The sequence below is a fragment of the Garra rufa genome, chromosome 9 (genome assembly GCF_049309525.1).
Source record: "Garra rufa chromosome 9, GarRuf1.0, whole genome shotgun sequence".
NCBI lineage: Eukaryota > Metazoa > Chordata > Actinopteri > Cypriniformes > Cyprinidae > Garra > Garra rufa.
In genome coordinates this window covers 15,769,532-15,782,724 of record NC_133369.1, presented here as the reverse complement: position 1 = coordinate 15,782,724, position 13,193 = coordinate 15,769,532, and the positions used below count along the sequence as shown (strand labels likewise).

General features: G+C 32.9%; 1 protein-coding gene across 2 annotated transcripts; it reads right to left on the bottom strand.

Moving 5' to 3' along the window:
* Positions 1 to 6: 6 nt before the first annotated feature.
* Positions 7 to 12,259, bottom strand: bnipl (BCL2 interacting protein like). 2 transcript variants are annotated; one of them, XM_073847625.1, is made up of 11 exons: positions 12,184 to 12,259; positions 11,992 to 12,037; positions 8,449 to 8,529; positions 8,299 to 8,369; positions 7,048 to 7,299; positions 6,773 to 6,964; positions 6,597 to 6,699; positions 6,369 to 6,500; positions 2,130 to 2,216; positions 1,928 to 2,026; positions 7 to 147 (listed from the first exon to the last, which is right to left on the bottom strand). In XM_073847625.1, exons 2-11 carry the CDS (start codon positions 12,033 to 12,035, stop codon positions 123 to 125), a joined length of 1,086 nt encoding a protein of 361 aa, XP_073703726.1. In that variant the 5' UTR covers positions 12,036 to 12,037; positions 12,184 to 12,259; the 3' UTR covers positions 7 to 122. The 2 variants fall into 2 exon arrangements, with proteins under 2 accessions (XP_073703726.1, XP_073703725.1); XM_073847624.1 differs by lacking the exon at positions 12,184 to 12,259 and having other exon boundaries at positions 11,992 to 12,168.
* Between the last annotated feature and the right edge of the window lie 934 nt (positions 12,260 to 13,193).

The following is a 13,193-nucleotide window of genomic DNA, read 5'->3' as shown; positions in this document are numbered from 1 at the left end:
CCGTTTTTCTGTCATTAGGGCTTGACCTTTAACCCTAGCCAGCCTAAATTCCCACATGTATGTCACCCCAGTGTGATGTCTGTACAGTATGTACACCTCTACGCTCCTTCCGTCAGACACCTTCACCTGTTCATCTGCTCATCATACCTGCAGAACAAAACAGATCACCTCCGTCACTTTCACTGGTGCCACTTTTTATTTGGTGAAAATGATTAAGTATTAAATGTAGATAAGATGTTTTTATAAAATATTTAAATATCAGTGGATGCTTTTTGATGTAAATTATTTACAGATTTTTTTTTTATAATATTTATTTATAAAATACACATTTATTGATACATTTGATTTAAATGTTTTACAGAGAAAAGACTAGATATGATGGGAAAATAGAGAGGAATATGGTCAGGAAATTATACAAATATTATATCACAAACATCAATTTAAAACATTAAAATTTGTTTAAAATAATAAATGAAATTAATAGAATTCAATTGATCCAAGAAACGTATTAATTAAAATTATCAAAAAATATTTATGTTATGAATACATATGAATATATTTTAAATGTAATAATGAAATCTACTCATAAATTGTATTCATTAAAATTATGAACATGAATACATTTTATTCAAATCAATTGCTTAACAAAACAATGATTTGTGATATGTTTAAGTGATCATATCTGGCCATTTCTCTCTAAATAATTTACATAAAATTATCAATAATAATAATAATTATTATTATTATATTTTTATTAAAAATAAGTTTTTTGTAAATTATTTAGAGAGAAATGACAAGATGGATGACAGGAAAAAAGAGAAAAATATTGGATTCAATCACTTTTTAACACTTTTACTGTATTTGTTTTAAACAACAAATATATTTATCATTTATGGAAAGATATATATATATATATATAAATAATTGTAATATAATTATTAAATACATTATTTTCTTTAAAAACATTAATTTATTAAATATATATATATATATATATATATATATATATATATATATATAATTATATTGAAATAAAATAATAATAGTAATAATAGTTATTTCAATAATTATTATAACATGATTATTAAATACATTTATGTCTTTATATACATATTTATTTTATATTTTTTTATTATAAAGAAATGTACTTAATCATATAATATTGAAATAAAAAATGGTAATAGTTATTTCAATATAATTATTGTTATTATATTTTAATTATATGCATTTATTATATATATAATACATACATACATATATAAATGTATTTAATAATCATATAATAAGTATAGTTAAAGTAATAATAGTAATAATATTTATTTTAATATAATTAGTATAATATGATTATTAAATACATTTATTTATTAAACTTATATATATATATATATATATATATATATATATATATACACACACACACACACACACACACACACACACACACACAAAAATTATTATATTGAAATAAAAAATGGCAATAATAATAATTTAAACAATTATTATATCGTTTTAAAAATTGGTACACACACATTACTTAAATGTATATATTTAAAAAAAAATACATGTATTTAATAATCATAATAATCATATTATAATATTATATTGAAATATAATAATATTAACATAATAATAGTTATTTCAATATAATTATTATAAATTGTGCATATATATACACACACACACACACACACACACACTATATATAATTATTACTATATATATATATATATATATATATATATATATATATATATATATATATATATATATATATATATATTATATATAAAAAATGTAAAAATAAATGTACTAATCATATTATAAAAATTATACTGAAATAACTATTATTATTGTCCCCCCTCCCCCTCTTAATCCAGGGAAGATATATGTAAACAGTGCACTAATGTGCCTTGATGCAGACACTCACTGTCTGATGCAGTCTGGGATTTGCAGCTGGGCCACAGGAACAAACTCTGCCAGTTCCTGCAAGCTGTGGATGAAGCGCATCTTCCTGCTGAATTTCTCACTTCAGGAGAGAGAGAAACGGGTCAGACCGAGGCCTTTAGGTAGTAATAATGATTCCGACATTTTGAGCTCTGTTTGCCAAACTAATGATCATCCACGCTCACCTGATGAAGGGTTTGATGACGGTGATTAACGCCCTCACGTACCAGGCCGGGTGAACCACGAAAAGGCCTTTCAAGTCCTTCCTTAACCTGCAGGGGGGTAATCATAAAAGAAAATACATTTAATACCTCACTCAGAAAAGCAAAGGCAAATAACCATATATTAGTAAAGAAAACAATTTTTTTTTCCAATAATTGGTTTGGTTCTCCCACTGGAGAAGCACGATGCCAGCAGAACATGACGCCACAAGGGAGCAGTCGCTGACTGGCACGAGCACCACCCTGACCCGTGTGAAACCATGAGAGGCAGGGTGTTGAATCATGGGACACAGACAGGCAGAAACTTGGAGACGACATACTGTTTACAACATAATTTGACTGGTTTCCTCTTCCAAAAACCAGCCACAAATGTAAGCATTTATGCTTCGTTTCTTTCATGTCATTTCAAGTCTCAAATACATTATTGTGAATGCTAAAAAAAAGACTTTTTCTCATCTACAGTGGGGTCCAAAATCTAAGACTGTCAGTAAAAAACTGTCACATTTTAAACTGAATTAAACTTAATTCTACAACGTAATTACAAATAAATAAACTTTAAAAAAAATTTTACTGAAAAATCAAACATTTGAAAAAGTTCCAAAGCGCATCTTTGTATTTTAATAGAAGCAATACGGAAACAAAGATTCACTTATTTGATGTTCGATTCCTCTTTACTAGCATTTTTGTTTAAATACAAACTGCTAAATGTTTATTTTAATGCGACCTCAGAATGTTTCGTTTTCTATGAAAAGGTCAGTGTTTGTACTGGAACTATGAAGAGAGTGGCTAAAATTATTTATCACAGGGTTTTCCCTTTAGACTCGCTGGTATTTCATATGAATCCTATCGGTTCATTTTCCTCCTCGCAGTTCCTCTTTGATTGTGTGAGGTCATGTTTTTTTCTGTTGTTTTTTTGTTGCTGTCTGTACAGTCAGCAGCTTATGAGTGATCTCAGAGGAAACTTCACGCAGTGACGTAACGGAGCCAGTAGGAATGACAAATCAGGCTTTCAAGAGCATCCCACACTCCTTAGTTCCTCATTTCCCAAACCGATCTCACGTGATAAGTCGACTGAATTTCCCGAGCACACAAAATCCTCACATAAAACATTTATGAGACTGACCTTCACCTGGAAGACTTAAAAGCAAGCGTTAGATAGCTATGCCAGAATGTAACCAAATTAATCATGAATTTACAATTCTGTGGCTGGCAATAATCACAAAACCACCATTTTAGAATCCTGTCCTGATCCTAATCACCCCATCTGGTTTATTTTTGCATAATGACTGACTGGCTGACTGTACATAACTAAAAACGACTTGAGAAGAGTTGAGAAGAGTCCATAGACGTCAACAGAGAACAGCCACAGTTATAACCTTAAAACTCTTTCAACTTTAAGAAACTAATCCGCGATGAAGTATGCAATCTAAAAATGTCTAAATATAGCAGCAGCAACAACAAAAAAACATGACAGCTGAGAACAGGTCAAGGGTTATCTGAGGAATGTCTGGAAGAACTCTGATAACATGGCTTTCTATGTATGAGTCCACAGCATTCCTATCATATTTCATACGAGGGGCATTAAGAAAGAGAGAGTGGAGGTGGGACTCATGTTCGACACGGACTAAACTAAAGGAAGACTGTCACAAGCAGAGGTTAGACACACGCGCCCTCTTCTGGAGCTGATGGAAACTGCCACTGGAGCTTCATGAAAAATCAAGTGGGTTTTTTTTGTCTGTACTAATGGTCAAAAATACAGAAAAAACAGCAATATTGTCAAATATATTTACAATTTTAAATAAGTGTTTTCTATTTTAATACATTTTATAATGTAATTTATTTCTGTCATGGTAAAGCTGAATTTTCAGCATCATTACTCCAGAATTCAGCGTCACATGATCCATGATCCATGAAATATCATTCTTCTAATATGCTGATTTGGAGCTTTAAAAAAATGTGTCTTACTATCAATGTTAAAAATAGCTGTTATGCTTAATATTTCTGCTAAAATGCTCCAAAAAAAAAAAAAAAACTTATTTCAAAAAATCTTATTTAAACAGTTGTGAATATAAAAGCTGACAAAACAAACTTTTATCAGATATATACTAGGGGTGGGCATAGATTAATTTTTTTAATCTAGATTTATCTAGATTAAATCTTGAAATTAATCTAGATTAAAATGGCTAATTTAAATTCTGCTGAAGGCATTCAGAATATGTGTGCTACCCAAATAATGACTAAAAGTAAGTCTTTGAGAACGGCTTTCTCAAGCCAGGTGGCGCATTAGACCAGGCGCTCATCTCCTGTTTCCAAAATGCATTACAAACTGCTTGACAATTGCATTTACAACACAATTAACTATACAAACTTGTGTAACCAAGTACTTCTGCGCAAAAGGCTGTACGACGTGCGCGTTCCCGTAAAATACACAGGCGCGCGGGTATGGATAGCCTATCTGCGTGCATAGTCTTCCAATAAACTGCGTTGCTTTTAGAAGCGTCAATTCAGTTGTTGCATATAGTTTAATGTCTTTATTTCGGGATTATCAAAGTAAATTATAACTCAAATTTGAGATTTTACTGGGCCACAGCAGATTTTCACTGGGGCACGTGCCCCAGTAAAAAGGGTCTAGCAACGCACGCACCTGCCCTGAAGCGGCTTCATAACTGCATCCATGTCTGCGCGTCTCATTTGATGTGGTAATTTCACAGAAGTTGAAGACTCGTTCTCGCCCCCTACAGTGCAATTCAACTAGATATACGTCATCCGCGCTAAAATATCAAGGTGAAAGTCATCATATCTTGCGTAGCTCCCAACCCAACTTTGAGAATAGATTAACGGCGATATTTTTTTTATCGCGCGATATGAGTCTCACGTTAACGCAGCACGTTAACGCCGATAACGGCCCACCACTAATATATACACACTTAAAAATTAGTCTTTCTCTTCTGGGAAAATGAACTAAAACTATTGGTGTCTATACATACAGTACCAGTCAAATTTTTCTGGACAGTAAGATTTTTAATGTTTTTTTAAAGAAGACTCTTCTGCTCACCAAGCCTGCATTTATTTAATCTAAAGCAAAGGAAAAAACAGTAACATTTTTAAAATATTTTTTACTTTTTAAAATAACTGTTGTCTATTTGAATATAATTTAAAAGATCATTCATTCCTGTGATTTTAAAGCTTAATTTTTCACATCATTACTCCAGTCACATGATCCTTCAGAAATCATTCTAATACTCAGATTTGCTGCTCAAAAACATTTATTATTATTATGTTGAAAACAGCTGAGTAGATTTTATTCAGGTTTCTTTGATCAATAGAAAGTTCAGAAGATCAGCATTTATCTGAAATAGAAATCTTTTGTAACATTATAAATGTCTATCATCACTTTTGATCAATTTAAAGCATCCATGCTTAATAAAAGTATTAATTTCTATAATTTGCTGATCTTTGGATCTTTCTATTCGTCAAAGAATCCTGAAAAAATGTACTCAACTGTTTTAAATATTGATAATAATAATAATAAAAAAAAGTTTCTTCAACAGCAAATCAGCATATTAGAAAGATTTCTGAAGGGTCACGTGACTCTTAAATTTAAAGTATATTCAAACTGGATGCAGTTATTTTAAATAGTCAAAATATTACTAATTACTATTATAGAAATATTTACCTGCTTTTGATGTATTTTGGATTACACAAATGCAGGCATAGTGAGCAGAAAATACTTTAAAACATTAAAAAAATCTTACTGTCTATAAACTTTTTACTGGTAGTGTATTTTTGTCCAATAAAATGCTCTGTAGAATGATAATGTCCCTTCACCCAATTTAACCTGACAGCAATTAGCATCAGCAAGTAACTTTGTTTTGTTTTTTCCAGGCTGTGTCTTAAACTAAAGTCTGTTGGCTATCTGCCCTACCACAACTTCCTGTTTCAACATAAATGTCAACATAAGAAACAAAATTTCACTTGTTGAACCACTCTATGGCATCTTTAAAAACCATATGAAATCGAAATGTAACCAATCAACTTTTTGATCACAAAAGCAAAGTTTGGTTTTGTAATCACAATTTAACTTTGTAATGTTTTGTAGGCCACATGGGAGGAGAAAAATAGAATAAACCAATAATATCATTATATAACAACAGAAATTGATTGCTGTCTTGATAAATCATAGTAACTTCTAGTATGGCTCACCTTCTGTCGATGGACATGTAACACTGTCGAAGCCACTTGATCCCAGGCATCTTATTTCGAGGGGCCATTCCACACAGATACACCAATATGTAATTCTCAGACACCATCAAGTCCAACGTGCCAATAATGTACCTAAATCCAGATCATTAATTGTGAATAAACATTTAAGTAAAAAAAAAAAAAAAAAGTAATTCAATGAATATTTATACCAAATTAGTAAGGTCTTACCTGAATAGATTGTCCATCACATACTCATAGTGTTCTGTTGTATTCTCTGGTAGGTAGCAGGAGGTAAACATGATGATGGCTGTTGATCCATCCCCATAATATCCTATAAAAGGCAAATTTAGTTTGCAAATGTTCAGTAAAGCATGTTCATCTCAGCTTGTTTTAGAAAATCTCACCTCCGTGGGAAAGAACTTGAAGATACGGCTCCAGAACACTCATGTTGACTTGGTAGTCTTGGCCGCCAATATGAAATCGCCTCCATCGCCGCCCATTGCTGTCCACCTGATCCAAGTCTAGGTGTCCCATCTCTGCGTGCTCCAGTAAACTGGCTTTTCTGATCGCTGCTTTGCCCATCCTGGGAAGATCATCTGAAATGACAACAGTATTAATGGTAAACCATACTTGTGTTCCCCAAAGAAACGATAAACAACACACAAAAATAATTGAATACCTTCCCACTCTAAGTCATGCATGCTGTCTGGAAAATTGTAAGATTCGCTGTCTGAGGGCGTTTCTAGGGCCTCCAGGTTAATGTCTATCTCTAGGTCATCATCAGGAGATGGTGAAAGGGCAGAGGCATCAAACTCGTCAGATTTCATGCTCCGGTCAGTGGAGGTTTTGTCCAGAGTTAAACTAAGAGTAGGTGCCACTAGTCGCTTCTTCCTCACGGAGTTACCTGTCAGGGCCAGGCTAGTTGGTGGGACTGGTGGAAAGAAAAAAAAAAAAAAACGGTCAGGCATTACAAAGGCAAATATTTTCTATACACTACCACTCAAAAGTTCAAAAGATTTTTTTTTCTACTTCAAATAAACGCATTTTCCATTCATTAAAGAATTATGGAAAAATATATAATGGTTGCACAAAAATATTAACCGCCACAAATGGTTTCCAAATTGATAAAAATAAGAAACGTTTCTTGAGCATCAAATCAGCATGTCTGAATGATTTCTTAAGGATTATGTGACAATGGACCACAAAACCAGTCTTAAGTAGCATTATCGTATCGTAGTAAAATTATCAATTTGTCTTTTATGCCAAAAATCATTAGGATGTTAAGTAAAGATCATGTTCCATGAAGATATTTTGTACATTTCCAACCATAAATATATCAAAACTTAATTTCTGATTAGTAATATGCATGGCTAAGAATGTCATTTGGACAACATTAAAGGCGATTTTCCTTTTTTTGCACCCTCAGATTCCAGATTTTCAAATTGTTTTATCTTGTCCAAATATTGTCCATACATCAATAAAAAGCTTATTTATTTAGCTTTCAGATGATGTATAAATGTCGATTTCATTAAATGTACCCTTTTGACTGGTTTTGTGATCCAGGGTCACAAAATATATACAGAATGTACTATATAGAATAAATCACACTTTAAAAAATAGTAAAGAAAAATATTGTTACAAATGCAATTAAAAAATATTTTATAATATTAATTAATAGGCGTCTTTCAAAAACATAAAAACAACAGTAGTATGTCTATATATAACTTAAGACATACATACATACATACATACATACATACATATACACATATACATATATATGTATATGTGTATATGTATCTATGTATGTATGTATGTATGTATGTATGTATATATTATATACATACATACATACATACATAAACACATACATATACATATGTATGTATATATGTCTTATATATAACTAAATGGAAAAAAATGAGGTTACCAGGCCTGTTTCCCTCAGCTCCACGGCTTTCCTCTTCATCGCCAGGACTCTGTGTGTCCTCAGGAAGGGGCCTACAAAGACCACATTATTTAATCCCATTTGCACTAAAGATGAAAATAAATATTGTGCATACATCTAGAAAAAAATTACCTGGGAAACTCTTCATCCTGCCATTCCTCCCGGAGCTCCATGTCAGGGATGAAGGCTGATGTCTTGCCGTTATCTGAATGCCTACAGGAATAAATAAAAATTGTAAAGGCAGACAATGCATCTTCTTGGTCCTTACATTAAAATTGTATTAATTATTAACAGGAAAATAACTTACTCCATTTCGTCAAAACTAAATTTCAGGTTTGTTTGTTTTAATTAGAGCAGGTCAGTACAAGATCAATTTATAGAAAATATTCAACATCCAGTCATTCGGAAATTTTTTATACACAAATTCCTGCTGTGAATGGCAGATTATTTTAATCTTCGATATTTTACTATAATAAGAAATAATATTAACCTCATGCCACAATTTGACATACACACACTGGTATTAGACAGACAGACAGATAGACAAATAGATAGATAGATAGACAGACAGATAGATAGATAGATAGATAGATAGATAGATAGATAGATAGATAGATAGATAGATAGATAGATAGATAGATTTAAAAATTCGTTGGATACTACACATAAAACAGGGTTGTGTACACTTGAAACCTCGCTAACGCCCATCACATCGCTCTTTATAGACATATGTAAATAATGACAATGTAAACACGCTAAACTCACCTTTTCACTAACCTCGTACAGGAGATGCGTCTCAAAAACAAACCGCTTTTTCATGTGATAAAAAAATAAGTATCGCCTAAGAACATTACAAGCGCTCTATATAAACTGATTTATCATACGCTATTGATGCATAACCTCGCCATTTACCTTTACAACGACAAGGGCGATTCTCTCTCTACCTCACCCAGGCAAACTACCTAAATGCCAAACACAGAATTCAGCCAATCAGAGCCTGTCACACCTGATGACGCAACCTCCGCACCTGAGAGAGCTGTTTCAATGCCCAGCCCACAATCCTCAAGCTTTACACGTCCAATGTCAGCCGAAGGCATCATAGCAGAGGAGATTTAGATTAATCAACTCCAATAGGTTCTTAAAAATACCTATTCAATAAATAGTTTCTGCTAACTTAACTTTAACCTTCGTTGTCATTAGTTTACCATTAGTCTGTCATTAGGTTTTTGAAACATTATGAAAGTTTTCTCTCTATATTTATGCTATGAGTTCAACAACATCACACAAGCTCTGGTGAGTTTGAAATTGTGCCTATTTTCTGTGAGGGTTTCCACTTATGTCAGGGTTTGGTCAGTTACCCAAATGCGTGGCCATGTTGGAGATACTCGGATGTAAACAACAGCATTGATTTCACGGTTAATGTACTACCGAATATGTTTTTTGACTAATTTATGCTGTCTAAACCACGGAAAAAATGTGGAAGCTGCTAAATCATATAGAGAATGACTTAGTGAGCAGGAAAGGGTGCAATAGTTTGACAAACTAAAGTTAATAGGTGGTAAATGTACGTATGAGAAGTATTAATTAAGATATTAGCCTAATATTTGACCTACCTGACTGGAAATAATAAGAACAAACACAAATGTTGTTAAGATTCTTGCCCTGGAAATCCTGGTTCAGTTTGGCCAACCACAAACGCCTTTTGTTCCTCAGACAGCTTTTTTTGCACTCTTCTCCTTAATTTCTTATAATTTGGCAGTCTATAGTACTCCAAATGTTTTTCCTGGTCCAACCGATTATTACAGCCCAAAACATAACAATAATTGACCATTTTCAGCAGGAATAATCAGCTAAATTTGCAAGTTTCATTCGGTTCAGTGGCGTTGTTTACGTTCAGTGCCGCCAATATGACCAATCGATAAGAAATTTTTTGCTATTTTAAAATGATCTTTCTCCACTTAAGTTAGGTAGGCCCTAAAAACCATAAAAACTGCTATTTTCAGTATGTATTTGAATAGTCTACAATAGAAAATACAAGCTATAATATTGGAAAAATGGGATGAAATTGGATGAACCTGTTTTCTCTTTAAAATTGCTCCTTGCATGGAAATATATCTCTGAATACCACAGTCAGACACAGAAATAATGTAAAATATTTATTATAATATTAAGAAATCCAGCATTCACTTTGTGAATAAAAGAATTGAAACTACTTGTTGGTTTGAACCTGATTTTCAGTTCAGTAAATTGTCATCAAAATCACAACATTTTAGTGTTGACTCAAATTTAGCTCATCACACATGTATTAAATGCAGCCATCATTGTTCTATTACATTAAACATGTTCCTGTTTTTACCTCAAGTATTTCTTTACGTCAGCACATGTGGTAATTACACGTGGCACAAATGACCAGAAAATCGAGTTTTGTTTTCGGCTGATTCCGAGCAGGTAATGAGCCGGTGTGCTCCTGCTGTCAGCAACATAAGAGCTTCTTTCAAAAGCCACATAACTCAACCTGTTTCTGATGTGAAGCCAGTATCAAATTCATAAAGACCTTGATGGTATTGTCTTCACTTCAAACCTGTAACCTTTGTACATACACTATACACAATTGACCAGTAAGATTGCTCAGAGATTGTACATCATTAGCTGTGCTGAAGGCTGTGTGTTTTTAGTTACTGGACTGACTCACTAGTCAATACAGCATCAAGACAGTGTTGTGTGTAATCTCAAGCCCAGTGTTGTCCTAACTCAGACCCTATCAGATGTCCAAATGCATTTAAGAAATATGTATGACAACTGTGGCAGACAATATGATACCTAACTACAAAGCATGAAGGTGTGTACTGTTTTAGCAAAGTTCTTGATGTAACTCTTACAAGATTTAGTAAAGTAATCAGCTGTGGTGAAAACCGTTGTCCTGGCTTGTAAAATGCTCATTCTGTAACCTACTGTATTGGGTATTATTAGTCATATCACATAAACTGAGGGTTTTTATGACACTTAAGTTTCATGCATTCTCTTCCTGTCTGAACATGAGCCTGGAATTTGGTATGGAAATTAACAAGTCAAAAGACCCATTCTGTGATTATAGAAGTATTATTATTGCATGTCATCTCAATTTTACAGTCTAAAACTATCAAAAGTTATAATGACATTAAAGTTTCTGTAGTGGTGCAAATGGAAATCAAACATTAAAGATTTGAGTAAAAGTAATTTCCTTTTTCCTCCCATTTTTCCATTTATATTTGGATTTTTAACTCATTACAGCAGTGAAACCCTTATTATTAAATGAAAGTAAATCTGATGGCCTGTCAGGTGACAGGATACTAGATGTCTTTCTGTGGTTGTTGGGTTTATATTAGTCAAGAAGATTGAAAAAAAGTACCGGACATCGTTTCAACGGCAACTTCCTTTTTCTAAAATCCTCTTTCTAAATAACTAGACACAGAAGTGGTACAAGGATTTCTCTCGTGTCCTTCTGCTGTACACTTCTCAGCGCAACAGAACAACTCGTACGTTAGTCTCTGGCTTATGGTACATATTTCGAGTTTATAATTATGTTTTGACCAGGTAGCTGAAACCATAACTTAATCATTACACTGTATACAAACCCATTACTGTTCAGGGACAGATTTCTGACGATGACAATAGGTAATCTGAATTTTGACTTACCCATTTTGCATGTACACATCCTTCTGGTCTGAGTGAGTCCCCATGTCTAAAGTTTTTAAAAGAAAGTGTCTAGATTAGAAATGCATTCAGTGAACTCAGTTGATGACCATGACCTGAGGTGTTTCATGAGCTTCGCCACAATGCAGGGCAGTTTCAGTGACTGTATCTTGTGTCTTGTGTTAGGGAACTCACCCTGACTGTCAGTACAGGTTTTTCAACATTTCTGACTTCTGCTGACTGAATTGTCTGTCTCCCATTGGCTCAGCTGCTTTGAGCACTTCTGCTCCCCCACTGGGAAGGCTGGGAAGGTGGAGGAAGACACCACAGACAGACATGGCTTCATGGTCCTAATACCCTTGATGTTATGGGCCCCTTCAAAAGGTAATTAACTACTCCATATCTTCTATTAGATATACATACACTACTGTTCAAACGTTTGAAGTCAGTAAGATTAATTCTTCTATTCAGAAAGGACTTGTTTAACTGATCTAAGTGACAGTAAAGACATGTAGATTACTCAAATAAATGCATTTTCAATTTCTAATAAATGCTATTCTTTTGAACTTTCTATTTAAATAATCTTGTAAAAAAAATGTGTAATTTCCGCAAAAATATTATGAAGAAAAACTGGTTTCATCATTTATAATAAGAAATGTTATTTGAACACCTAATTAGCAAATTAGAATAATTTACAGTTGAGGTGAAATGTTTGTAGAATCTGCAAAATGTTAATTATTGTAGCAAAATAAGAGGGATGCATGTTATTTTTTATTTAGTACTATTGACCTGAAAAAGATATTTCACATAAAAGACGTTACCATACAGCCTACAAGAGAAAATAATAGTCGAATTTATAAAAATTACCTTGTTCAAAAGTTTACATACACTTGATTCTTAATACTGTGTTGTTACCTGAATTTTTTTTTTGTTTAGTGATAGTTGTTCACGAGTCCCTTGTTTGTCCTGAACAGTTAAACTGCCTGCTGTTCTTCAGAAAAATCCTTCAAGTCCCACAAATTCTTTGGTTTTCAGCATTTTTGTATATTTGAACCTTTTCCAACAAAGACTATGTATGATTTTGAGATCCATCTTTTCACACTGAGTACAACTGAGGGATTCAAATGTAACTATTACATAAGGTTCAAACACTTACTGATGCTCCAGAAGGAAACACAATGCACTAAGAACTGGGGGTGAAAACT